Genomic DNA, 27,165 nt, shown 5'->3' with positions numbered 1-27,165 from the left:
TTACTGAAATGTCCTGGTAGATGCTGTCCAGATGAAAGATGGTTCTCCACTTTTGCTGGAAGTACAAATCAGGCCGGCGTTTTGAAAAAGAGACAGGTTTATCCATCTCTTCAGGGTTAGACGTGGCTTTGTTCCCTGTAAAATTTCACTTTTGGTTATTAAAATATTCACTGTAGGAAACAAATTTGTAACCCATTTCTCATATTACCTACACACAGAAAAACAAAATTTGATATCCTGGGGTTTATTTGCTGAGGGCGCTTACCATAAAAGCGAGTGAGTATGCATTGGGAAATTCGTCTGGTTAACTCCTTATGGATAAACGTTAGTCACCAGCATCCCTCCCCACCCCACCCCCGCCCCCGTTCCTCCCCGACTCTCGCCCCCAGCACCCTCCCCACCTCCCGACTTCCCGCCTCTCCAGGGCTGGTGACCTAATAGCATTTTTCTTCATGCATATTTTGGCGTCGCCCCATGGCCTGGCTGCCTTCGCCTGTCTGAGTCTTTTGAAATTCCTGCATGTTCGCCCCAGATTAAGCCGAGTGTGTCTCAGGATGTGTGCTCCGTTTTGTTCTTTCCCCTTAACGCTCCCTGTGCAACGTGTCTGGGGGGAGGAGGACAGGACGGGAGGGAGGGGCAGAGGCGAGGAGCTGTCCGCCTTGCACGTTTCCAATCGCATTACGTGAACAAATAGCGGAGGGGCTGCCGGGCCAGAACTGCTTGTGTAACTTTGCAAACGTGCCAGAAAGTTTAAAATCTCTCCTCCTTCCTTCACTCCAGACGCTGCCCGCTCGCCGGGGCCGCCGCGCCGCTCCCCGCCGCCTTCCAGGAGGACTGGGAAAGAGGAGACAGGCGGGTGCCACGTCCCAGCAGCCGCCTTTGCTGGGCAAGGGTCCGCAGCCCACCCTTGGCATTGCTTGTAGGGACTGAGTTACCGGCCTCCCTGGTTGAAGATTTCTCCCCTCCCTCACGTGATTCGGGCCCCGTTTCTCTCTTCTCCGATCTGCGTCCTCCCGGAGTGGGAGCAGTCAGGCGACGGGAGCGATGCGCTTCGCCTGGACCGCGCTTCTGCTCGGGCCGCTGCAGCTCTGCGCGCTCCTGCGCTGCGCCCCGCCGGCAGCCGGCCAACAGCAGCCCCCTCGCCAGCCGCCCGCGGCTCCGGCCGCCTGGCGCCAGAGGATCCAATGGGAGAACAACGGGCAGGTGTTCAGCCTGCTGAGCCTGGGCTCGCAGTACCAGCCGCAGCGCCGACGGGACCCGGGCACCACCGCCCCGGGCGCTGCCAACGCCGCAGCCCCGCAGCCGCGCACGCCGATCCTGCTGCTCCGCAACCGCACGGCGGCAGCGCGGGAGCGGGCCGCAGGCACGGCGGGGGGCGCCGGCCGACCCAGACCCGCCGCCCGCCACTGGTTCCAGGCTGGCTACTCGGCGTCCGGGGCCCGCGACGCCAACCAGACCGCGCCGGGAGAGCGCCCGGCGCTCAGTAACCTGCGGCCGCCCAGCCGCGTGGATGGCATGGTGGGCGACGACCCCTACAACCCCTACAAGTACTCCGACGACAACCCCTATTACAACTACTACGACACGTACGAAAGGCCTCGGCCTGGGAGCAGGTATCGGCCCGGATACGGCACCGGCTATTTCCAGTACGGTAAGCACCCCAAGTCGCAGGAAGCAGCCGCGCACCCCTTCCGCCACTCCGTGGCTCCCCAACGTGGCTGCCTGGGCGCGGCAGGCCTTAGTCCCCGCGGCTCCGATCCCTCCCCCTGCGCCTGCAGAGGCAGCCCTGGAATCCGGTGCAAACCGCGCGCGCCTGGCCCCTCCTGCTTTCTTTCCACTTTGCTTTGCAGCCCTTGGCGTCCCCCGTCCTCCTGCTACCCGCAGCCCGCTTGGGTGAAGGGTGAGGAGTCAGGGACACGGAGGGTACCCAGGGCCGGGGTAGGGGGTGCTGGGCTGGCTCACAGCTACCTATCCCCATCGCCTCCTGACGTTTAGGTCTCCCGGACCTGGTGCCAGATCCGTACTACATCCAGGCGTCCACGTACGTGCAAAAGATGTCCATGTACAACCTGAGATGCGCTGCAGAGGAGAACTGCTTGGCCAGGTACTGGTCGGGCTCTCCGCGGCCGGGCTGCCCCATCTGTGGGTCAGGCGCTGCTCCAGCGCCTGGTCCTCCTGACTGCTGCTCTTGTTCCATGCACACAAGAATTGGGAAATGCGGCAAGAGCTGGGAAGTGGAATGTGGTCTCCTGGGCATGCTGAACTGGATGGAGAGTTTAACATTTTCAAGATTTCTGTGGGTTCCGACTTTCAAACTGTGACACACATCAGGGAGATGGGGTAAACCCTAATCCTGGAGAGTTGAGATCTCGCGTTCTTTTTCCAAGACCCTCAGACTTTGGAGCTAGTGGTTTCCCATAACTTTCTATCAAAGAACTGTACAATACCATGGAAAAAATTTTGTAATGGAAGAGCTTGTTAATAACCCCTTAAAACACAGAGGGCTAATTTGCCAGTGTGGCACCCCTCATCAGCAAAGGTTAGGTTTTCTTCTTTTGTTTGAGGCCACAATTTAATTTCGTTGTTTTGGTATTACTTCAGCCAGAATAAGAGCATGATCAAGAGCTTTGTTTTTGAATCAGTCCTAAAATAAAGTCATAGCAATTTGGGGAATGGAATTCTCTGACTTTGCCGCTGGGAAACCAGCAGAGGGAGCAAAAGATGTTTTGATAGGTCTCATAAAATTTTTTTCAAGTGGAAAGTGAAAATACTCAACAGTATGTGAATATATATTCCCACAAAATATGTTAGAAGGAAGAGAGTAGTGTTTATCTGTTCAGTTCTTCTTCCACTTTGACCCTTTGTAACTGTCAGGCTAAAGGAAGAGAAGAAAGCTGAACTCATCCATTTTGAGTCTTGCACTCCCTAGGATGTTATTACAGTCATGCCATTGTTTTCAAGATAGCGAAATTGCAAAATTATTTCTCTAATCTGGGTGTATGCTTCTAGAATTATTTCCCCACTTTACATCTTAGGAAACTATTTAAGAAGAAACGTATTGTTAAATTCAAAGTTCTTAATAAGTACATAAGATTTTTTTAAAAAATTTGAGATAACTGCTACTCATTCATGTGGCTAAACAAGAACTGATTATAAGTACAAAATTTACTTATCACACGTACACTCTTAATCCTAATTTTATTATACTTTTTAACTGCAGGTTTCTTTTTTTTTTTTTAATTTTTTATTTATTTATGATAGTCACAGAGAGAGAGAGAGAGGCAGAGACACAGGCAGAGGGAGAAGCAGGTTCCATGCACCGGGAGCCTGATGTGGGATTCGATCCCGGGTCTTCAGGATCTCGCCCTGGGCCAAAGGCAGGCGCCAAACCGCTGAGCCACCCAGGGATCCTAACTGCAGGTTTCTATAGTGGTCATTCATTCACTGATTCAACAAATATTCACTGAACTCTGACCACTTGCCAGGCATCGTTCTAGGATCTGGAGATTCAGCAATAAACAAAATAAGCAAAATGCCCCAGGTCTCTTGCAACTGATAGTCTAGTTGGAGGTGGGAGGTAGTTGCCATTATAAAATGGAAAGGGTTTTGCTTGTAATTCATCTTTAGATAGTATCCTGTGAAAGTACTAATGTTTCCTTCTTCAAAACCACAGCTCAGCATACAGGGCAGATGTCAGAGATTATGATCACAGGGTGCTGCTAAGATTCCCTCAAAGAGTGAAAAACCAAGGGACATCAGATTTCTTACCCAGCCGACCAAGATATTCCTGGGAATGGCACAGTTGTCACCAGTAAGTGGATGGGCCTCCTAGGTCCTTCTGAGTTGTGTTTTCCTTTTTTTCACAGAGTTCTTGATGTGACAAGTGCAAAGTCTTATTTCTTACAGAAAAGGGAGAAAATTACTGTTATGATTACATTCAGAATTTTCTCTGTGTAATGTGACATCATCAAGGAAACATATCAGCTACAGGATCCTGTTATCTTTTAAAATGGAAATTCAAATCCAGCTCGTTAAAATTCTAAGTTCAGCTCATTAAAACTGCTGATAGGGATACAGCATTGGCTTCCCTAATATTTTATTCCAATGAATTATAGGTAAGATTTCCAAAAAAAAAGCTTGTTCTAGCCAAGATCACCTACAGTTAGTCAGCATTTCATAAAGTCCACAGGTGATCAGAAGGATTCATATACCAATCTCAGAGAAAAATAGAGATGATATACTCCATGAGCTGAGAAGGACCTACCTCTGTCTTTTAAAAGGCCTGTATCAAAGCCAGGGTAATAGCCTGCTTTGTCCTAAATTTAAAGATCTTTATAGAAGGTGGTTCTATGATTTGCCTTGGTAACTTGTCCAGGTACTTAATGCCAGGAAATCCTGATGGGTGCCCTGAAACCTTCTGCAATTTGAGCAATTTTTTCTTGTTCTTTCCTTACATGAGAAGATAAACATCTCAGTACCTTCCCTGAAATGAAATGAGAGAAAACAGATATAAACACTGAATTTTCTGATAAAATAAAATTATTTCATTTCTCAATAAAAGTTTATACTTATTAAATAATAATTGTGGGAAAAACATACCATTATTTCTCCTTTGCATTTTAGTAATGGTTTTGCATTTTTAAAAATCTCACAGAAACCTCCCATGAGTCATGTGCTCTTCTTTTATTTGGAACGAAACATCAATCCTGGCAGCCAAAGGAAACAGATTAGAGAGCATATGGCAGGTTTTACTTAAATGCAGATAATTTAGTATCTTTTTCTATTTAATATTCAAAGATAAAACAGGGTGTAATAGGAAAACAAGATATTCAAACTAAGTCATTTTTTATTCCTAGAAGCAAAGCTAAAAGCTTACAATTCTGATAGATCTCTATTCCTAGGAAAAAGGGCTAGCATGAATCTGGCTTTAAGAAGATAAACTTGATCTCAATTTTAGTGTGAAAACACGTGTGGGAGGCAGTGGGGGAGTCATCTAAAGTCCTCATGGCTTTGTTTCTCTGTATGTTACTGACCTCTGTCTCTGTGTTGTGTGGGACATCAGACATTACCACAGCATGGATGAATTCAGCCACTATGACCTACTTGATGCCAGTACCCAGAGGAGAGTGGCTGAAGGCCACAAAGCCAGTTTCTGTCTTGAGGACACATCCTGTGACTATGGCTACCACAGGCGATTTGCATGTACAGCACATACACAGGTAGGTTGGCCCTCTGACATCAGAAACCTAAAAGCTTCAGAGAGAAAACTGTGGTCTTCTCTTTTCTTTCCTCCTGCCACTCTTTTATAAACTATTTCATTTAGGGGTTCATCTGATCAAGATGGAGAATAACTGGGAAAAGGAAACTGGTCTCTTGAGGATTTTATTTATTTATTGATTGATTGATTGATTGATTGATTGATTTAGAGGGAGAGAAAAGTTGGGGATGGGCAGAGGGAGAGAGAGCGATAGGGAATTCCAAGCAGACTCCAAGCACAGAATGAAGCCTGACGTGCGGCCAAACTCATGACCCTGAGATCATGACCTGAGCTGAAATCAAGAGTCAGACAATTAAGTGACTGAGCCACTCAGGTGCCCCAGATTCAAAGTAGTTTTTAAAGACTTTCATCATTTCAAAAAGTCAATGTGCATAATCGCTATGTTCATAGTGAAAAGCAGTGGTTTAGTCCCTGAACAAATCTGACTGGCTTCCAGTATCTGCACTCATTCTGTACTCTTTAACTGCCTCGGTAAATAACTGTGGAGGAGACACTTCTGTTTTCTCACCTTCAAAACCATTCCTCTCTCCACCCATTAAGCTAGAGAGAGAACAGTGCTTGGGGTTACCCAAAGAGAGAACCTACGTTTCTTATAAAGCACCTCAGAATCAGTCTCTTTTAAAGCATGCAAATGAGAGCGGAAGGATATAATTTCTTTTTCCACACGTATGTAGTTAAACCTGCGGTATAATTGATGTCAGATGTCCTTTGTGGATTTTTAAAAATCGTGCTGACCTAAACAGTGTGTATGTCTTATAATGGGAAAATGTGTGTCAGTTAAAAGCCAAGCCAGTATTTCTATAAGAAACCCTCATTTTTATAAAGGGACATTATAATTTTACTCCAGCGGAAATTTTGGCAAGGGGCAGTGAATGTGCATGACGCACCAAGGGATCAGCAGCTGGCATTTCAGGGAGCAAATTCCAGGGCTGTGGCAGGAAGCTTTTCAGTGACCTAAATGTTACCACTGCCTCTTCCTCTGAGCTTTAAACATCATAGCAATTGCAGAGGGAAATGATTCAATTCCATGCTCTGGGGGAAGCAATGCACTTACTCTAAGTAAAAGTTGATGCAACCTACCCACATTACACATATGTGGGCAGAGAGATTCCCTTTACACTCAGTGATCCACAGTCACCATCTGCCCGTGTTGTGGCTGGAGTTTATTCTCTCCATTTAGAAAAAGAGGCACTATGGACAGCTGTGTGTTGAAATATTTGAATTTAAGTCTATAGCTATATAAAGTACTTCAGTCTCTCAATTCCCTGGGGTGACCCAACTTCATTTTCTATGGGAGCTTTCTGACTAATCATCTTCTGTTTATATCCTATTTAACTACTGTTCACCATGTCTTGCGTTAAAAGTGATTTGTTTATTCGTGTTTTTCACTATACTGGTGTTTCTTTAACATGGACTTCATTTGAAGGCACAAAAAAAAAAAAAAAATTCTCACAAAGCCCCAGTGTTGACTTAGATTAGTTGTATTACAATGCTGTTTAAGTGTATCCAAACATAAAAGAAGATATAACTTCCTTATATCTATACTTCCATATAACCCTTAAGTTCTTAGATAACGAATTTACATTTTCAACATATATGAAACTAGAAACAGTTACATTAACATCATTAATTTAATGTAACCAACAGTTCTTTTGCTAAAACCAATGAGCTAATTTAGCCAGCACTGGTGAAAGCTCTACATTTCACCTGTTTTTAAAGTTTGACTGTGAATACGTGATATGCTTGTTGTTTTTTTAATAGTCTTAAAAATTCCTATTATTTGTGTACAAGTTCAAACAATCAAAGTTAAAACTTAACTTAAATCCTGCCAGCTGGAGTACCAACTTCAGCACTCTTTAAAGCTCTTTTGTTCACTTGAAGGTAAGATCAGTACTGTAGCATTCTTTAAAGTCTTAAATCGATAGCTAATCAGTCAATGGAGGTGTTACAAATATAGGTAGGGGTGGGACTCCAAGTTAGCAGCAGAGCAACAATTACAATAGCTAGCACTTACTGAGTATCTACTACTGCCAGGATCAGAATTAAATGTGCCGGGCCCAGAAACTAAACAATCTTCATCTGGTTCTCCCTGCTGCAGCACAGGTACTTTTGAGTTTGGCCTGTGTGTACTGCTGTGTGCTGTATGAAAGCACGGTGCTACACCATTCTTCCCAAATTAGGCAATAGCCATACTGGCATTGATAGAATATGCTTGGCGGGTTTTGCCATCTCTTTGGTGATCAAAGTGTTCTTAAGACCAAAGAAATTTTGGGTGCTGAAATTAAATGGCAGTAATGAATTAAAATGATTCTAGCATATGATTTTAAATTTACTTTAGATGAGCATTAGAATGAAAATATAACAATTCAAGCTTCTCAAGAAGAACTAATGGAATCAAGAACCCACCTATGGACTTCAATTTAAGCAAATTTTCCCAGACTGTAACTTTCTGGAGAGTAAGGACCCTATCTATTAGAATTTTTCTCCTTCCTACCTGTAGAAGGCACTCATTTCCTTATAGAAGTGAGTATCTTAGTAAGTGGACTGATGTGCTGATATTCATTAACTGAGGCATACATTCATCCTTTTCTTTCAATAAAATATTTCAGTGGGATATGAGACAGAGAATAGTGTGGTGGTCAAGACTAGGGACCCTGGACCCCAAACATCTAAACTCAAAACCAGCTCAGCCATTTGCTAGCTATATATCCTTGAGTGACTTTATTGACCTTAAAGTGACTCATTTTCCTCATCTGCGAAATGGAGATAATAATAGCACCTATCTCATGTACTTGTGAAAATTGAATTTATAAATGTAATATGTTTAAAATTGTTAAACATAACAAAAAATGCAACAAAAATCCACTCTCAGGGAGTTTATAATCTCTAGTTAGATATATTCTAATACAGTACTGTTATAATACAGAGTGTTAGAGGACAAACACTATAAAATCTGGGCAGAGTAAAGGAAGGTAATTTCCAAGAGAAAGTGGGAAGGGTTGTACTGACGACACTTGAGCTAGGTGGATTATTACATGGCCATTATTCTCGAACTGGTGATATTCTAGAATTTTGATAGAATCCTGTTCTGTCAATTTAAGATTGTATTTATCGCTGGTGATTGATGACACTTTTAAGAAGCTAGATGTACTACTACTTATATTAGTCCTGTATTTTTTTTAGCTGGAGGTGCTATAAGGCTGAGTAATATATACTTCTCAAAGGAGATGCAATATAAGTATAGTTTTATGTCAAACTCTTGTAAGTACTAACTTAAAATTTAATTTGCAAATAATAAGCACATTCTTTAGCATACTCTGACCATTTATCCTCTTTTTAAATGTTTAAATTTTATTTGTTTTAGGGGTTGAGTCCTGGCTGCTATGATACCTACAATGCAGACATAGACTGCCAATGGATTGATATTACAGATGTAAAACCTGGAAACTACATTCTAAAGGTAGAGACTTTTGAAAATATAAACCTATAATTTATTTCGATTGGAACTCAATGGGCCTCCCCTTCTGAATCACTGTTAAATAATCACAATCGTGCAAGCAACTATACGCCTCCTAGAAATATTTCTTACCAACCCATATATATGAAAAAAAAATTTTAAGAACTTTGGGGGAAAATATATAGCCTCTTTCTATAACTTCTCCAGAACTTTACCACTTGCCTAACTTTTTAAATCCCCTCCCTGCCTGATTTAGTTGAAGCATTTCCTTGTTCTAGCCCTGTGGAAATAGGAAGAGAGTAACCAGCAAACACTGCTGACGAATTCTGAAACATGGATGATGTTTATGTTGCCTAGGTCAGTGTGAACCCCAGCTACCTGGTGCCTGAATCGGACTATTCCAACAATGTCGTGCGCTGTGAAATCCGCTACACGGGACACCATGCATATGCCTCGGGCTGCACAATCTCACCGTGAGTCCCATTTGCCTAGTTTCATAATTCTCTTCTCAAAGTGTTTTAGTTCACTGACAGGCATTAAACATATATTTGTATTTTTTTAAATGTTTATTTTTATTTATTTGAGAGCAAGAGAGAGAGAAAGCAAAAGAGAGAGCACGAGTGGGGGGAGAGGTAGAGGGAGAAGCAGACTCCCTTCTGAGCAGAGAGCCTGATGATGCAGGGCTCAGGGCTTGATCCCAGAACCCTGGGATCATGACCTGAGCTGAAGGCAGATGCTTAATCGACTGAGCCACACTGGTGCCCCTCTAAGTGTCTGTTTCTAATACTACTGCAGCTTCCTTATAAGACGGTCCATGTTATCACATCATTAGAGCTGATCTTTCTTTGACGAGCTAGAGAAGGGGGTGGGGAAATGTACTCACGTTTTTATCATCTTTTTTTTTAAATCATCTTTTATCATCTTCATCTAAGCTCAGCTAAAGCTTAGCTTCCAAGACAAGACATACACACAGAACACGCTGTTTATCCAAAAAGCCCGTGTGGCGGCTGAATATGTAAAACATGCAATGTGCAGTGTGGGTGACCTTGTGGGATCCCAAACAGTTGGATTTCCTGTCTCCTTGCCAGAATCCATGAAGCAGCTCTGAAGAAATTCCTAGAGTTCTTTAAAATACATTTTGAAAATCATTGCCTTAAAGTATTCCAACTGAAGAGGTCAGACTGCCTGTTCTATAGAAACCCAAGATTTTACAAATTTGAGTTCTAAAACCACAAGTACTAGAAAAGTGCCTTACAAAAGGAAGGGCGTGTGGAGGTTCCTCTGTAATTTTCTTAAGCCCTGGAACCCTTCTGTGAATGAAATCTTAGAGGGAATCCCAGCACATGAATATTAACAGGGGTGGTGCTGTGATTAAAGTAATGGGACCAAGGTTAGGTAGTTTGATTTGCTTGTCTCTCTTCTACTCCATCCTTAAGCTTACCTGCTCTAGTATTGCTGGGTTAGTGATCCTAACTTCCTAACTACCTGTGCCACCTGTGACTGATCACAACAGAAAAACAGCATTAGAATGATATTGAACATGCATCCATGCAGGAGAGGCACCCATGTCTCTGGGTCACGTGGAGCCCTGTCAAAGAGCTACGCTTACACTTAATAAACATTTCTCCCAGATACTCAAACCAGGACAACAGTTGGCCACCCATACATCTGTAGTTTGAGGGGTTTCCCAACTTCCTTAAACCTCATTGTTGAGGTTGTCTTCCACACCCGGGCTCCTGGCCAGGGGATGTGTGAGGCTTCTATTGAGCAGTGCATGTTCAATGTATAGTGTCTTGGGTTGCGTTCACCTTGGAGGGAGCCCTTTCCTTATTCCATAAAGGAGCAGAACCTGTGCTTTACAAGTGTCATCACAACTTTGGAGATAGATGCAGCCTAGAACAGCAAAGGGACAGCACAGAAAATAAGATAATCAAATATATTCTTCTGAACATGCCCACAGTGCAGAAAACCTGGCTGGGTTTATGGCCCATATTGTGTGGAGCTGGTCAAAGTATAAATGAAGATCCTCAGCACATAAGTGTAATCTAAGCAAAAATAAAGCATTATAAAATACATGGTTTAATTAATTTCTCTTATTTTTTATCATTCCTTATTCACTCATTCTCTATATATTCATTGACAGTCTCACTTTTGCACTGTGTATTTATTGAGGTCCTTCATCAGGTGTTAGAGAGTAAAACAAAGATAAATATGATTTCTGACCATTTACTGTGCCCCTTTAGCTGTATTATAATAATTTGCAATTAATTACTTGTGGCTGTCCTGTATAATGTTTGTCTCCTACCCACTCTGACATGGTTGGGACCTAGACACTCTTGTCCACCACTGGATTCCCCGGGGGCAGGCCTACCACCATGTAGCCTCTCATTCCATATTCAAATAATAGAGAAATGACCCTCTCCTTCAGGGACTTCAGGATGTGGAATTGAAAGGCCAAGAGAAATACACATATAACTGTAGCAGAGATACACTATGAAAATTCTAAGAGGGGTGAAGTAAAATGCAGAGGAAACAGCAGGACCTCTGCTATAGGCTAGCTGACTCCCAGGTACAACTGCTGGCCTTGCACTGAGAACACGTCTGGAAACGTGAGTCTTTTTGCATAGAATATGTCTTACTTTTCATCAGTAGAATCTATTGAATTGGGTATTGCCAGGTATTTAAAACAAATAAAAATTATTATATTGCTCCAGCACAGTGTTGTTCTTTTTTTTTTTTAAACCAGTTGTCACTAACTACAACTAAATTTTAAGAGTGGTTGAGGTAACATTTTAATAAGCAATAATGATCAGATGGAAATATGAGACAGTATGATGACCCATAGTGACTTGTAATCAAATAACAAGATCCACTCTATGTGTGGAAAATAACGAGAGCTATGCAGAGATCATGACAGAGGAATCCTTACCTTCAGGAGAATGATGCCTGGCCTCCTTTATTCTGACTTTCATTTCTGGTCTCCCTTGTGAGGGATCAGCATTCTGAGGAAGGAGAGATTTCCTCTGGCTGAGACTCAGGAGTGGCTTTAGGAAGCATTTGAATGGAGCCTTGAAGGCTGAGGAGGATTGCACTGGGGGCAGTTAAGGGAGGGCATGCCAGGAGAGGTCAACATCCTGGCTGCCCTGTGGCAGGAAGAAACTGCAGGCGTGTTTGGAAAACCAAGTCATCTAGTGTGGTTAAGGAGTTAAGATTTGGGTGAAAAGGATGGAAAGGTAAATTGGGACCAGGGAGCATTGAAGAGCAAGCTAAAAAGTTTGAACTTCATTCTAAAGGCCATGGGGAGTCTTTGAAGTTCTTGAGGAAGGAGTCTAACTTGCTAAACCTAAAGTGTGGTCAGTCTGGTAGCTCTGAGAGCAGCCCTGCCTGTGATTCCCTTGGTAATGTTATTGAACTTTTTTAATTCCTAAAGACATATCATCTCTCAGTTCGCCTCACTGTTTTCATCTCACTGTTTTCATGCTAATCGCATACCGAAGAACATTCCACTGGTAGGTAAAAACTACCCAAGAGAGGGTGTGCCTTTGATATATCCACTCTCTCTCTCAATCTTTTAAAAATTTATTTATAAGAGAGAGAGAGAGAGAGAGAGAGAGAGATAACGGGCTCTGGGGGAGGAGCAGAGGGAGAGAGAGAATCTCAAGCAGACTCCACACTAAGTGCAAAGCCCAATGCAGGGCTCGATCTCATGACCCTGAGATCATGACCTGAGCTGAAACCAAGAGCTGGATGCTTAACCGACTGAACCACCCAGGTGCTCCACCTCTTTCTTTTTCCCCATCGTAAACAAAATGTATGGACCGAGGGACTGTGGTTCAGGTCAGTTTTATGATACTATGATTAAGTTCTCTCTCACAAAACTTAGTATCTGGAAATTGCTGGCTTATGATTTGGAATGCTTCATTTCTTTACATGAGGACCTATGATCACAGTGTAAACAATATATTTGATTGGTTGGCTTTGACTCAGTCTTTGCCTATTAAGGCATCAGTCTACATCCAAAACAATGCTGGGAAAGGAGTACTGTGGGACAGTGCAGAGGCCATGAACCTGCTTCTAGGTGGGCATACAGTGCTTGCTCTATGGAGTGAGCTCATCTGGACAGGGCTATTGGTTCTCTAAGTCCTGCTTTTCTCTTGGTTACTTCAGAGGCTGTTTCTTTTCACTCTAAACATTAAGTCTGTAGGTATCAGGTATACACTTTCTGCTACTAACATAGTCTCTTCCTTTAAATAATTTTTTTTAGAGATTTTATTTATTTATTTATTTATTTGAGAGAGTGAGTGAAAGAGAGACAGAGTATGGGGGGAGGGTGTTGGCAGAGGGAGAAGCAGGCTCGCCACTAAGCAGCCAAATTCAGGACTCAATCCCAGGACTACAGGATCATGACACAGCCGAAGGCAGACGCTTAACTGACTGAGCCACCCAGGCACCCCTCCTTTAAATCATCATTAAAATAATGTATTAATGAGTAATTTCACGAGGTGACTATTGCAGACTACTGCAGAGGTAGAGGGAAATTGCCACAGATTTTTTTTTAAAAGATCAACTTTAAACTTGTCTACTGTACTCACTCATAATATTATCAAGTTAATAATTTGTCTTATTTTGTTTTCTTAATCTAGGTATTAGAAAGCAAGCCAAAACTCCCAATGGATAAATCAGTGCCTGGTGTTCTGAAGTGGGAAAAGAATAGATTAACTTCAGTAGGATTTACATAATTTGAAAGAGTGAACAGAAAACAACAAGGAACTTTTGTTTGGACTGTTTTATAACATAGCACATAACTGGATTTTGAACATTTAAATTGGCATTATTTGGGAAATTTTTAATATCATTCATATAACTTTGTGAATGAACACGGTGTTTTCATTCTGTAGATGCACACTTTGGCTCTTTGAAGGAAATCCAAATTTCTTATGCTCCTTTGGAAATTATGGTGGAAAAGGGAAATTAACATTTCAGTGTTTCAAAATGAAACAAAATTACTATGAAGTGAGAATTTTCTTAAGTGCTGAAACTTAAGTGAACCAAAACACTAACTAACTGGCTTGTATTTGTCTTAGTATAGATTAATTCAGAAAGGAGGCTCCTACTGTTCAAATAGATACAGACACATTTGGTGCTGAGCAAGGAACAAAGATTACCATTGGTGTCAAGCAATATTACTATATAGCAGAGAAATGGCAATATATGTATTCAGATAGTTACATCCCTATATAAAATTTATGTTTACATTTTAAAATTAGTAAACTCCTGTCTTTCTGTTCAGTGTACCATTTCATTCTGACTTAAGTCAGCTTTTGTTTTGGAACAAAATGAGTAACTGAGCTGTCCAATTCCTGCCTGACATTCGTTGATGCTGCCTTAATTCTTTAATTTTCCTATAGGCAGAGACCTTTTAAGTGACATTCTTAAAATCACCATTCTGGGGACTGGTGTATGGAGGACAGCTTTGTCTATGGGAGGTCATTCTGATGACAGATGTGATATATTCAGAAATACTAGCTATGTGTTTAAATATATAGAACTATTAGCCTAAAACTTTTCCTGGCTGACATACAAATCATATAAACAAGTCCCCAAAACCACAATTGTCTCTCACTTTAAAAAATTAATTTAAAAAATCTTAGGTTTTCAACTTTTCTACATTTTTCTTTAATGTTTAGCTTTAAAATGAAGAATGCTAAAAACAATTTAAACTATCCAGAATAGATAACATAGTATCTGGATATAGGAACATTATCAAGGTCATCAAGGAATCAGTAACACTTTTTTTTTTCTTTTTCTTTCTGTATCTGAAGTATAAACCAAATTAGCAAAGCACATAACATGACATAATTGAGGGGTTGGTGAATAAGGGAAAAAAAAAAAAACTTTCCATAAAACTGAAGGACTGTGCTGCATAATGAGACAGCTGTGATTTTATTTTAAAACTGTGAAACCATGTGCCATAACAAAATTTGGAAAATTCCTTTTTTTTCCTAGTTCTAAAAGGTGCAGAGAGAAATCAAATGACACTTTTAAGTTAGTGGTGCTTAGACAGAAGTCTTCCTGCATTAACCAATATTAAAATCTCAAGCAAGGGATTTCCAATGCCAGGACATGTTTGGTAGAATTTAAAAGTGAGTTGGGATCCCTGTATTACAGGTCATAGAGTTGTAAAGTCTATCAACACCAACTACTAAGAGTCTTTCTGCACTCACTAGTGCCTAGCACAGCAAGAGGGTCTAGAAGATGGACAGTCATCCAGAGGTGGATGCAATCCTCATCTGCCAACAGAGAATGCAGCTTGATAGAGACCAGGAACTTTTATTGATCTGGTATCTGAGCTATGGAATAGTTTCTTTGATGTACCTCTTTGCCTTATATTGCTTTGTTAGTTTTAAGACTGTAGAACCATCCTTTCAAATCATAATCTTTTTTAATAGAGATATTTTAATATACTTGCTTTAAACACACACACACACACACACACACACACACACACACACACACACACAAAACTACTGTCAGTATTAATACTGAGCCAGACTGGCATCTACAGATTAAGGCCTATCATTTCATTAAGATTCTTACCCCTATAAAAATTATATTATGGCCTTTGGACATATATGAGAAGACATTTTCTATCATTCACTGAGCCTTCCACCTATCTGTCCACCCATCGTCATTTGAGGGCCTAATATGTGTCAGGCACTTACATGCTAGGCCTTGGGATATTAAAAAAAATCTCTCCCCTAACTTCAATAAGTATTAAAAATGTCATATTACCCTTTAGGTTCACCTTATTTCATTTTTAACAACTATACATGTATGTCTAAAGTTTTTCTATTTTTAGCACTATTGTTTTTCATGACCATATTTTATTTTAAAAAATAAGTTAAAATAAATAGTTATATGCATGTATGTGTTACTAATAATTAAAACTATGTTTTCAATCATTAAAATGTCTGCCTCTTAAATATAACACCTACTATTTGGTTGGTTTTTTTAAAATAACTTTCAATTAGGAGGCTAAAGATTCTTGCTTATTCCTTATGTAAATATTCCTTCCTCCCACTACCCCTAAACACTCTCAAAAAACTTACACATATTGATTTAACACTCAATATTTTTGAACCTCAAGGGATCTCTCCTTTAAGTAACTACAAAAATTGTAATGATTAGCTGGTAAAAGTCACCCATTAATAAAATTTAAATAAAAAACCTAATCCAGTCTTACCAAACTCCACATAAAATATTTTTACAAAAGGAAGCAGAAATAATCCTAAAACTGTTGAGTACTGAAAAGAGACTGGCTTTTAAATTAATAAAGACTAAAAAAATGAACTAAATAGGAAAATAATTTATTGATTCCTTCCATATGCCATATTTGTGGCCTCACACTTATTCAGACTACAGTCTGGATTAAAGATGTCTTGACCTTTAAAGCTAGGATTCAGTTTCCCAGCAGTACCATAACATACGAATCCACACATATCCATAAGAATCCATTGCCTATTTCCAGGGAATCTTTATATTTTTACATAGTAATTTTATTTACAATCTCTACCATCTAATTATTCATTAGGTATTATTCATAATAACGAACAATTTTTTCTCTCTTTGAAATTTCATAGGATAATCCCACATATAAATATCCCCAATATTCGGGTTCCGGAGGAAATGCAGTGCACTAAAATGATTGCAGCACTAAGAATTCATCTTCAGCAAACTTTCTGAAAATACAGACAATATTTTGTTTTAAAAATACCTTGTTTTGATATTAACCATATGGTAACTGATAGGTAAAAATTACCCTTTCCCTGTATTTTTTATGTTCAGAATTTATATTCACAATCAACATATTCAATCTACTACATATTCAATCAACTACTAAAAGTCCTGGGCCACTTTTGAACACTTAAAGCATTTCATTTATCCTTCAAACCAAAATGGTGCTGAAATACTTCAACTTGAATGTAAAATGTATTAAATCTTAGCTCACAGGATATAAACATTTAATTAATATATAACTGCTTGCTACAAACTAAGCGACATGTTATCTGGTATTGTAATGTTTTTAATGAAGTTTTAATTTCTTCCAAATTTTTCAGGTAACCTATTTGTAAAACATTTGTAACTTTTTCTGAAGAGCTCTTATTTTAAATGCCCAGACACTGGCTTTATAGTCTTCTTTACACTCTCACATTCTTTTATTATATGCTTATATTATGATTGCAAGATTATGTAAAAATGCCTTGAATAAATGATTTCAAGTGTCTGTAGTGGTCATTTGTTGCTAAGTGTAAATAAATGATAGGACTTTCATTTTACGTTAAAATCCTAAAACCATATCTATGGTTGGTGGTTTGCTTAACTGCCTTTTTTATTAACAAACTGTTTAAAGAGCTCACATACCTGAAACTTGTCTTTGATGGATAAAAATCTAGCTGATGTTTCTTTTTTCTTTTCTTTTCTTTTCTTTCTTTTTTTTTTTTTTTTAAAGAAAAGGAGTGGGGAGGGGAAGAGGGAGATGGAGAGAGAGAATCCTAAGCATGCTGGGCATGGAGCCTGACTGGGACTTGATCTCACAATCCTGAGACCACAGCCTGAGCCAAAAATTAAGAGTCAGATTCTTAACTGACGGAGCGAACCAGGTGCCCCCCTAGCAGATGTTTTATTTTTTTTAAAGATTTTATTTATTTATTCATGAGAGATACAGAGAGAGAGAGAGAGGCAGAGACATAGGCAGAGGGAGAAGCAGGCTTCCTCACAGGGAGCCTGTGGCAGTACTCGACCCCAGAACCCCGGGATCATGACCTGAACCAAAGGCAGATTCTCAACCACTGAGCCACCCAGGTTCCCCTAGCCGACGTTTTAAAAAGAAACTCATACATGAATGGATCCTAACCTCTATCACCATTAGCAACAACTTCTAAGGATGCAGAGCAGGCATTATGAGAACAATGGCACTCTAATTAGGGTTTATAAGAAATATATCTGAGCTTAAATACTCAAGAACTTATCCAATTCAAGCTACCAATTACTTATAAAAAGAACCATTGCTATTACAGTGACCCTTACCTAAATGTGGACCAGATTAGCCTGGAAGCTGGTAACCCGGAAGGACAAACAGGCCTCAAACTGTGGACAAGTGCTTTGGGGGCATGATTTGCAAAACTAACTCACAAAAACAATTCATCTTTTACAAGCTCCTACAGGTAAAATGGATGTAGGCTTGTGGTGTAAATCTGAGTTGTATGGTATCTGGGACATTGCCAGTTTCATGCTTCCCTCACCTGTTCAAAGTATCTGAACACACTTTCATTATTAATGAAAATATGATTTATTTTGTCTCATCAGTGGTCAGTGTTTCAAGCACTGTTGATTCAAACAAAAGCTCATGAAGCAAAGACAGGGGAGGGAGGATCTTTCCTTCTCAGAAAATCTGACTGCCTCATGTTACTTATTAATATTTCTAATCCTTGCCATTTCTATTAGCAGAGGATTAATACAGAGGTTGAATAATCACTTAAAGCACATGTAGAGGAATTCTAGTTTTCATAAGACACGTTACTCAGAAAGAATCCCATAGAAGAAGTAGTATGGAAGATGTTATCACTATGGTGGAGATTCCCGGTACATATTACCATGTTAAAGAATCTTAGAAACCTTGCAGTAAAGAAGCCACTTTGTGTTATCCAGTGTTTCTTAAACTTGATTTGCTAAAGAAATCTTTTTTTTTTTTTTTTTAAATAACACCTGCTATTCTGTTAAACCACTAATCTTGGAAGATTTGGGATTTGACATAGTAAGTAAAAACCAGTTCATAAAAATGAGGTAATTTAGAAATTAATTAAAACAAATAAAAGAAGTGGAAGTATTTGGCCTATGGGACACAGAAACACCTAAAACCCACTAATTTACCACTTGCCTTGCTTTATAAAAAACCTAATGGTTAAATAGGATCCCTTCAGTGGAAACAATCATTTTAGTCTCTAAACCATGTTCTGTTTTAGAAGGAAATATAGATCTTTCCTATCTGTCCGATAACTTGAATGCTTTATTTAATCCTTATTAAAATCTCTCCTCTCCTAGATACTTGTTGTTTATAACATTCAGAGTGAATCATTTTCTTCATGGTTCATTCATTTCATATAACTGAAATGATTTTATGTTACATGTAACAGCATAATTTAAGTAAATTTCAGGTAAATCTTAGAACTTCTCATAGAGGGCAGGGAAAAACAGGACTCAAAATGAATGACTTGGAAGGATATGTGCATATATTTATAATTTGCTGCCAAGAACTTGCTACTTAACTATGGGTAATAGGCACCAAATTTGGAGACAGAAAAAAAATATAAACCCACAGACCAAAAGGTGAATCATCAATACAATGACCAAGGATATGCCCTCACTGTTAGGAGAACATCGCTAGTTCCCAATTTCTTAAACTGGTCAAACTGGACTTCGTGACAACTGTATGTAACAAGGATTAAGGACAGATGTAATGACAGAGACTGGTAAGAAACAATTCCTTGTAGCAAATGATTCAAATAATATTGAATCTTCATTACACTTATCTTTATTGAGATAATGCAGAAATTTGGAGCCTGACAAATTTGAAGCCAATATTATTATCGATACTGCAACCAGTCATTTGCAAACAGGTTAATTTTACCACTGTTAGGCAGAAAGCATCAGAGTCAATCATTTTTAGTTACTACAATGACATTATTTTTTTAGAGGGATGGGATTAGGGAAAAAACCTTTTATAGCAATCTACAGTTGGGTTGCTGCTGGAGCTAACATTCATGGATATATCAACAATCTGGTAGTTGTGATCACTTCATTTTTGTTTTAGGGCTTTTTGGTTTCTGGTAACAGATATATATCTTAACTTGCTTAGTCCAAAAAGGAATTCGTAGGCTCATGTAACCAAAAAGAGGAAAGGCAAAGTTCAGGTAAGGAGCCATTGTAATCAGAAATCAAATACCATCAAGGTCACATTCTGACTGCTTTTTCTCTGTTTATTTGTGTGTCAGCTTCATTCTCTTGGTTTAGTTTCTCCATGAAAATGGAAAACCTTGTTGCTTACAGATCAGCAATAAGATCAGGGTGCTCATCTACCTGGCTTATTGATCAGAAAGAAAACAGCATTAATCTATAGCTCAAGTTTGAAATTCTAGAGGATGGCATTTCATAGTCTCAGACTCAGTCATGTACCAAACTCAGACCCAGTAATATGGATATTAAGATAGGTCTAGATTGAGTCAGGTGCTTTTCTTACTCAATCACCAAAGTCAAGGACACACGGTCAGGTAAGAGAATGGCTGCCCCTATCCAAACAATAGCTGCATTTTGGCTTTTTGGGTGGCCGTGTAAGGAAAGAGAGGGAAAAGAAAATGATTACTCCAGCAGTAGGGATTGAATGGGCATTGTCAATGAGAGGATTACTGGGAGCCAGCAAGCCACCCTATTTATGTTTAACAAAAAGTTGAACAAAATCAATGTCTATATAGTCCAACTCATGACCATTCCTTCCAGCTACTCATTCAACTGATTTCTGTAAAGAAAACCCCATATTATCAGTATCAAACGGCTGATTTTTCCTCCAGAAAGTAGTGCCATCCTGCTCTCCCTTTCAGTGCTACTGCCTCCCCTACTGCTAGGGCTAAACAGCCAGCTCACTCTCAACCCACCTTTACTTGTCATGAAGTCTTAATAGGACATTTCAGAATGGAAGCTCATTCTTACTGGTAAGAAGACTTTTAGTTCTTGCTTATCCAAATACAAGGATCAACCCAGAGAGAAAAAGAGAAAAGAACAAGAGAAAAGGCTTGTTTTAAGGTTCTGTTTGTCCAGGTGTCACCCATTTCTGTCAACTCCTCCCCCATGCTTCTATCCTGTTGTTAATTTTTAAGCATCCATGAGAGGCTCTCTCTGGCAGGGATACCTAGAAGAGGGGGCATTGCACTCTTTATTTCTATTAGTTACATTGTGCTTTACACACTTACAGTTTCTGTAGCATGGTATACCCATGCTCTATAGTTCAATGGTAGAAAAAAGACAGGGAAAACTCAGAGAAAAAAACACAACACAATCCCAGTATTCTGGAACACCTGAAGTGGTAATGAGAACCTTGGGTGAGAGTAACTAGTAGTCAGCTATGCTCATCCATCTCTCAGTATTCTATTGCTCACACCATTCTTTTAAATCCAGGATATAGAAAACTGACTTGCGGTTGACACTGGGGTGAGGCGGGGGTGGTGTACAGATATGCAACTCATTCCAGAGGTGTCTGAACCTGAGTCCAAGAGCATCGGTGACTTGGCCAAATTTTCTTGGCAGATCAGAGATCTAAGGAGATGAGATCAGAGGGATGGGAAAAAAATATACACATGGGGTGGCTTCTTCCCTAATTTAGGCAACCTGCTGTCTGGAAAATACCCTATCAAGCCAAAATTGTGCCCAAGATTCAGGCTGACCAGGGATGTCTTTTAGTCCCCAGGGAGTTATCCTGTTATTGTTTCAGGGTTTGAGAAGGCTCATCAGGAGTGAAGCACACATAGCTTTATTCCCTGCTCCCACATCCCCAATTTTCTCAGGAGAATACTCTGGGTATTAGGGCTGTGGAAAAAAAATGACATAGTCTTCTTTTCTCTGTCCTCATGCACAGGATTTCACAATTTAGCTTCAGGGGGTCCCCGGAGATTCTTTCTCAGTGATCAACAAGAGGCCAGCATGAATGCTTTAACCTCAGACACTGGTCTCATTTGAATCTGGGGGGAAAATAATCCAAGACTGGTACTTTACCCTATCAGAATATTTTGGATCTTTACTCAAAATCAATATTTTCATCCTATTTCCACTTAAATCATTTAAGTTGGTGATCATCAATCAATAATATCCACTGAAGTAACCACTAAGAACCACTGTTCTTTAATATTAGCAAAAATCTAATTAGTATTCATACTTCAGAAAGTGTTTCATAACTTTATTTTTTTACTTGGTTCACTTCAATTACGATCAAACAAGGACCACACATTGAATTTGGTTATTATGTGTTTTCAGTTGCTTTATAATATATATAGATTTTCCTTTTATCATTTTTCCTTTGCTTGCTATTAATGTGTATGAAAAATAGGGATTTTTTATAGGATATCTGTTGTTTCAGAATTTTCCATATTCTAGATTTTGGAGACTATATCCTGGTGGTATCATTTAATCCACTCCTCTGTTCCTTGTATTTCCTATAAAACTCGGACCTAGAGGCTTGACTAGATATAGGTTAGGTTTGATACAGGAGAGCATGAAGACTTGCTAGGTGATGGTACATCTTTCATACCAAGATGTCTCCAGCTATCTGTCTTTTTGCTATGTGAAGATTGATCATTGGGTTCAGGGTTGTCCATCTGATCCATCCACTGTAAAATTTCCCAGCTACATCTTCCCACCTACTCATTTTAGCAGCCATTAATGATCACTGTCAGATCTACTCTCACATTATCAGAATCACTAATTTTTTTTTTTTTGAAGAGCTGAGAGTATTCCATAATGGCATATATGGTTTTTCATTTGGAATGAACTACTTGTTTCTTTCATTAACGTATTTTATTGAATTAAATAACATTTAAAATGAAACTTGATAACTGACCTTTCTTTTTTCTCCCTCCTTTTAGTAATTTGAGATAATTTTGGAGTCTTATAAAAGACACTTAAGGTGCTGTGCTCTTTCACAAGAAAAGCCAAAACGTTGTTTTTGGAGCTGTTTTTATCGTGTGTGTGTATTTTTCCTCCATTACTGTCAAGTGTAATTTTAGCCTTTCACAAATGATCTGTTGATTTGAAATATCATGGGAAAACTCTGACCTAGAACATTTTCAAAGAGATTACTGGAAACACAAGAAAGCTAAGGACATTTGGCAAGGTAGATATATTACATACTTTAAATCTCTACACAACTACATAGCTTTCTTCTTCCTCAGACTTTTCAATTTCAAATTTGGTCTCTCAAGTTCCTGTAAAATAAATCTCAAGAACCCTAACAATATTTGATGCTTGCCTTTATCTGGCCCCTTTACCAACTTCATCAGTTTTATACCCTACCATTTGTGTGCATTTCCCTTCTGGTCAAACTTGACAATTGACTATTCCCCTTAGACTTTTTGTTCCCCTGATGTGTAAAGTACTTGCCCTTTGGATACACAGGAGCTTTACCTCTCTATTTCTTAAGGTAAACACCTTCTTTGTATATTCACGCATATGCATGCTCTCTTATTAGACTTCCAGTGGACAGCTACTCTATCTTGGCTAGCACCTTGTGTTCCTGCTTTTTAAAAGAAATGAGCACCATAACTCCTCTTGGGGTAATACCTCCCTCACATGACCCTGTTAATCAATGGTGTCCAACACCAAACAGTAGATAGCTCCTGGTCCACTCTAGATGGATTAAAAGATACTTTCACCATAAAATTTTAATTATAAGCAGTTACTAAAAGACTAAGAAGGGTTAGAAATGATTACTCGGCAGCCAGATGAGTTTTTCAAGTATCAATAGCTAATATTCACTGAGTGCTTGTCAAAGAATCCTATGTGCAAATGTGGCAAAACCACATCTTAGTGTTTATTTTTGTGGTATTTGGGGGTATTTCTCATTCTCTCTTCTTTCTCTCTCTTACACTCAGGGGGTCATCACTCTAGTCTCAGTTCACATTCACTCAGGAACCAAGATTTTAAAAAATGTAGACCTAAAATGCCAGGTGAGTTCTTATAGGCATACTTGGAGGACTGTTTTCTCTGATCCCAAAAGAACAAATGAAACTGGAATTGGAAAAAAGAAAGACAGAGAGTAGAGTGGGAAGTCAAAATGGAGAAGGAAATGGTTAGAAGGACAAAGGACAAAAACCTTCAGAGGTTCAGGGAACAGAGTGGAAGGTTTTCTGATTTTTCACCTACGGATAACCTCACAAACCCTGGACACTTGTGGTTTCTCCTGAAAGAAAGGATAAGGGAACTTGGATCTTTTATGAGAAGATGGTGGCACTGAAAAAGCAAATCAAACAAAACTCTTACTGTAATCACAAACTGGAACTGAATAAAATCAATGGGGAACCTCCCTACCTATGAGGTAGTGGTAAAAAACAATGTTAATTTTCTTTCTTTCCAGTTGGTTATACCTGACACAATTCTTTTGTTTCAAACTGTAATGGCTTCAACTTTCAGTACTCTGTTAAGTAAAAATGTACTAATGATGTAATAACAAGAGCAAGTATTGTTTCTAACTTGTTTTTGTTTCTAACTTTTAATATTTCTTCATTAGATACAATGTTGGCTATTAGTCTAAGATATCCATTTTCATGTTGAGGAGTTAGCCTGCTATTCCTAGATTTTTTGAATGCTTTGCTTAGCAATGGATAGATTGAGTCTTCAAGTTTCTTATTGGAGTGAAAAAAGATTTACTTATATTGGTCACATGGGAGTGATGTTTATTATGATCAAATTCTGTTCCTAAAATGTAATTAACCATGGTAATGCTGAACAACTTTAAAAATACAGAGAATATGGTTTGCAAGAATGACATCTTCAGAAGCACATTTATAAGTGATTTGGCTCCTTTTACCACCCCTATAATTTTTGTTTGGTTTAGTATGAAAATTAGCTAGGCTTTGGAAAAAACATGGCAGCATGATGTAGTTGTTAACAACATGGCCAGCTAAGTTCACTGTCAAAGGGTTCACTGAGTATCCTGCCTTTGACCACTTATTTGTTGCATGACCTTCAACGAGTCACCTGACTGACAAGGATAAGGGTGACAGAACAGAATGTCAAGGTTAAAATGGCACAATTAAGAATTGAGAAGGGATGGAAAACAAAAGGTAAGTTTTCTACTTCTTATATTTTTATAGCTCCAGTCAAAATATGTAATTTAAAGTTGATAGACATATCCATCTGCCTATTTTTAGCTTTATTACTATGAAGATAAACCCTAAGGCTAATATTTGGCATTTGAGGAAATAATATTGAGAGGAAGAAGAAATAGGTTAATTTATTATCTTTTTAAAGATATTATTTATTTATTCATGAGAGACACAGAGAGAGAGAGCTAGAGAGACAGGCAGAGGGAGAAGCAGGCTCTCTGTGGGGAGCCCAATGTGGGACTAGATCCCAGGACCATGGGATCATGACCTGAGCCAAAGGCAGATGCTCAACCACTGAGTCACCCAGGTGCCCTGAGAAATAGGTTAATTTAATCATTATTCAGAACAGACTGTCTAAAGCAGGGGTCAACACATAAGAACCAATGGTGAAATCAGGCACACCACCTGTTTTGGTAGATAAAATTTAATGAACACAGCCGCTTGTTTACATATTACCTATGGCTGTTTTTGTGCTACAACACTAAGTCAAGAAGCTGCCAGAGATAATCTGGAAAGCCTAGAATATTCACTGTCTTGCCTGTTGCAGAAAATGTTTGAGGATACCTGCTCTAATGCAATAGAATATTAAGTACAGTATATACAATTACTGTATATATATTTTGTAAAAAATACAATTATTTCATATTATTTAAAAAATCACCAACATAGAAGTTGCTCAGAAAGAATGACAATGTGATTGACAGCCAGCTTTTCAATGGAAATTAAGTCAGAGAACAATGATATATTTTCACAGTAATAGAAGAAAATAATTATTCAAGTTTAGTTACCCTACTAGATTATCATTTGAGCCTGAGATAAAAATAAAGATATTATTCTGACAAAGATTTAAAAAGTATACCACTAACAGATCTTCAATAATACAATGTTAAAAAAATGTATTTCAGAAAGTAGGAAAATCATATCAGAAATACGGTCAGAAACAAAGAAAAATTGATGAACAAAGGAGCATGTGAGGAGATCTGAGTAAACACTGTATAAAACAGTAATGAAACTGTCTAATTTGGAGACAAAATTAAACAGCAGAACTAAGATATTTGACACAAATGCATGAAAGATAAAATAGTGAACTGAGAGGCATGAAGTCTATGTGTTGTCAGGAAGACTTACTGAAATTAATTTATATTTTAAGAAAATGTTCACTTTAAAATTTAAGGGGTAATTGCCAAAAGAAATTCCAAAATAGCAGAGAAGGAAAATAGGAAAATCATTTGAAATGCAACTGACTAAAAGGTAGAAAGAGAGAAAACCAGTATCATAGAATTCACAATGTATCTGAATCTATGGGATATGGTTAAAAGAGAACACAAAGGAAAAACTATGTGTCTTACTGAGATGCATCATTAACTATGTAATCTAAAAAAAAAAAAGTGTAAATATGCAAAATAAGATAAAACAATTTATGCAACTGAATAAAAGAAACCTCATTTAAGATGCAGGACAGAAGGGGGAGCTCTCATGCTCTGCCGCTTGTCCTCAATTGCAAACTCCCAACAGGAGACCTACCTTGCATTTCCCACAGGAAGAAGCCTACTTTATTGCTCTAGCAGGAGGAAGGAAGGATTTCTCTTTACCCAGTAACAAGTTCACACAGTAATTCAGTCAGTGAGAAGCCATCACCATCCTGAATTCTCACTTTCCTCCAATGAACTTGTGAACAAAGCAGGCCCTCCCAATTTTCTCCCTTTCTCTGTAAAGTAACCCCTTTCCTTTCATCTCTGGACTTGCCTATGGTTTGCCATAGCTTGGGTGTCCTGAATTGTAATTCTTCTGTTATTCCCCAGTAAACCCATTTCACTGGTAAAATAACTGACTTTTCTACTTCTAAAAGTTGAAGGTGAAATACCCTAAACTTGCAGATGTAATTTTAAAAGTCAAGAGATTACATTGTTTCACATTGCAAATAAAATATATCATGAATGAAATGGTTATTAAAATGATATATATAATATATATAATATATATATGTTATATATATATTATATATATAGAGAGAGAGTTTGGGTGAAAATCTAAATGAATTAATACAGAAAAGACAGAGAAAGTTACCAAAATGCAAGAAGCTATCATATTTTTTCAGTTATTCCACAAAATCTTTGAAGAACAAAAGAGAAAAATCACATAGGTCATTTTCACAAATGCTTAAAAGGTATTTGATAAAATTCTACATCTATTCTTGGATTACAAAAATATACCTAAGAGGGATAGATCTTAATATATCATAAAGCATATCTACCTACATCTGCAAGTCAAATTCCTGCTTAAGGGGAAGCACCAGAAGTAGTACTATTAATGTCAGGAATAGACAGCAGGTGCTATTTTTTTTTTTATGTTGTACTGGAGATAGTGGCCATTCTAATTAGGTAAGAGAAAGAGAGTTATAAAAATTAAGAGCAAGTAAATGATCACTTTATGAAGATGAAATAATCCTAAACCTAGAAAAATGGAAGAGAAATAATGGAGTAACTATTAAAAACAATGAGAAT

At 38.9% G+C, this 27,165-nt stretch overlaps 1 protein-coding gene and 1 long non-coding RNA gene across 3 annotated transcripts in view; one reads left to right on the top strand and one right to left on the bottom strand.

The window, feature by feature from the left end:
* Positions 1–658: 658 nt before the first annotated feature.
* Positions 659–15,250, top strand: LOX (lysyl oxidase). Of its 2 annotated transcripts, XM_038551944.1 has the most exons (7): positions 663–1,651; positions 1,996–2,104; positions 3,674–3,811; positions 5,063–5,219; positions 8,643–8,738; positions 9,093–9,208; positions 13,379–15,250. In XM_038551944.1, the coding sequence occupies exons 1-7, from the start codon at positions 1,045–1,047 to the stop codon at positions 13,383–13,385; spliced, it is 1,230 nt and encodes a 409-aa protein (XP_038407872.1). In that variant the 5' UTR covers positions 663–1,044; the 3' UTR covers positions 13,386–15,250. The 2 variants fall into 2 exon arrangements, with proteins under 2 accessions (XP_038407873.1, XP_038407872.1); XM_038551945.1 differs by lacking the exon at positions 13,379–15,250 and having other exon boundaries at positions 659–1,651; positions 9,093–9,212.
* The window catches only part of LOC106559462, a 29,257-nt gene continuing 5,386 nt past the window's right edge, over positions 3,295–27,165 (bottom strand). The window contains exons 2-4 of the long non-coding RNA XR_005366577.1: positions 4,600–4,706; positions 4,265–4,483; positions 3,295–3,899 (exon numbers count right to left, since the gene is read on the bottom strand). This is a non-coding gene — a long non-coding RNA (uncharacterized LOC106559462). The remainder of the gene's footprint in view (positions 3,900–4,264; positions 4,484–4,599; positions 4,707–27,165) is intronic.

The sequence above is a fragment of the Canis lupus genome, chromosome 11 (assembly GCF_011100685.1).
Source record: "Canis lupus familiaris isolate Mischka breed German Shepherd chromosome 11, alternate assembly UU_Cfam_GSD_1.0, whole genome shotgun sequence".
NCBI classification, from domain to species: Eukaryota; Metazoa; Chordata; class Mammalia; order Carnivora; family Canidae; genus Canis; species Canis lupus.
Note: the sequence above shows the minus strand (reverse complement) of the source record. Positions and strands in the feature narration are given on the sequence as shown.

Excerpts from the sequence above, each read along its gene's own strand:
- LOX (XM_038551944.1), top strand. The coding sequence starts at position 1,045 with ATGCGCTTCGCCTGGACCGCGCTTCTGCTCGGGCCGCTGCAGCTCTGC. Across the intron at positions 3,812-5,062 it reads GAATGGCACAGTTGTCACCA|ACATTACCACAGCATGGATG; the intron begins GTAAGTGGATGG and ends GTGGGACATCAG. Across the intron at positions 8,739-9,092 it reads CTGGAAACTACATTCTAAAG|GTCAGTGTGAACCCCAGCTA; the intron begins GTAGAGACTTTT and ends TATGTTGCCTAG.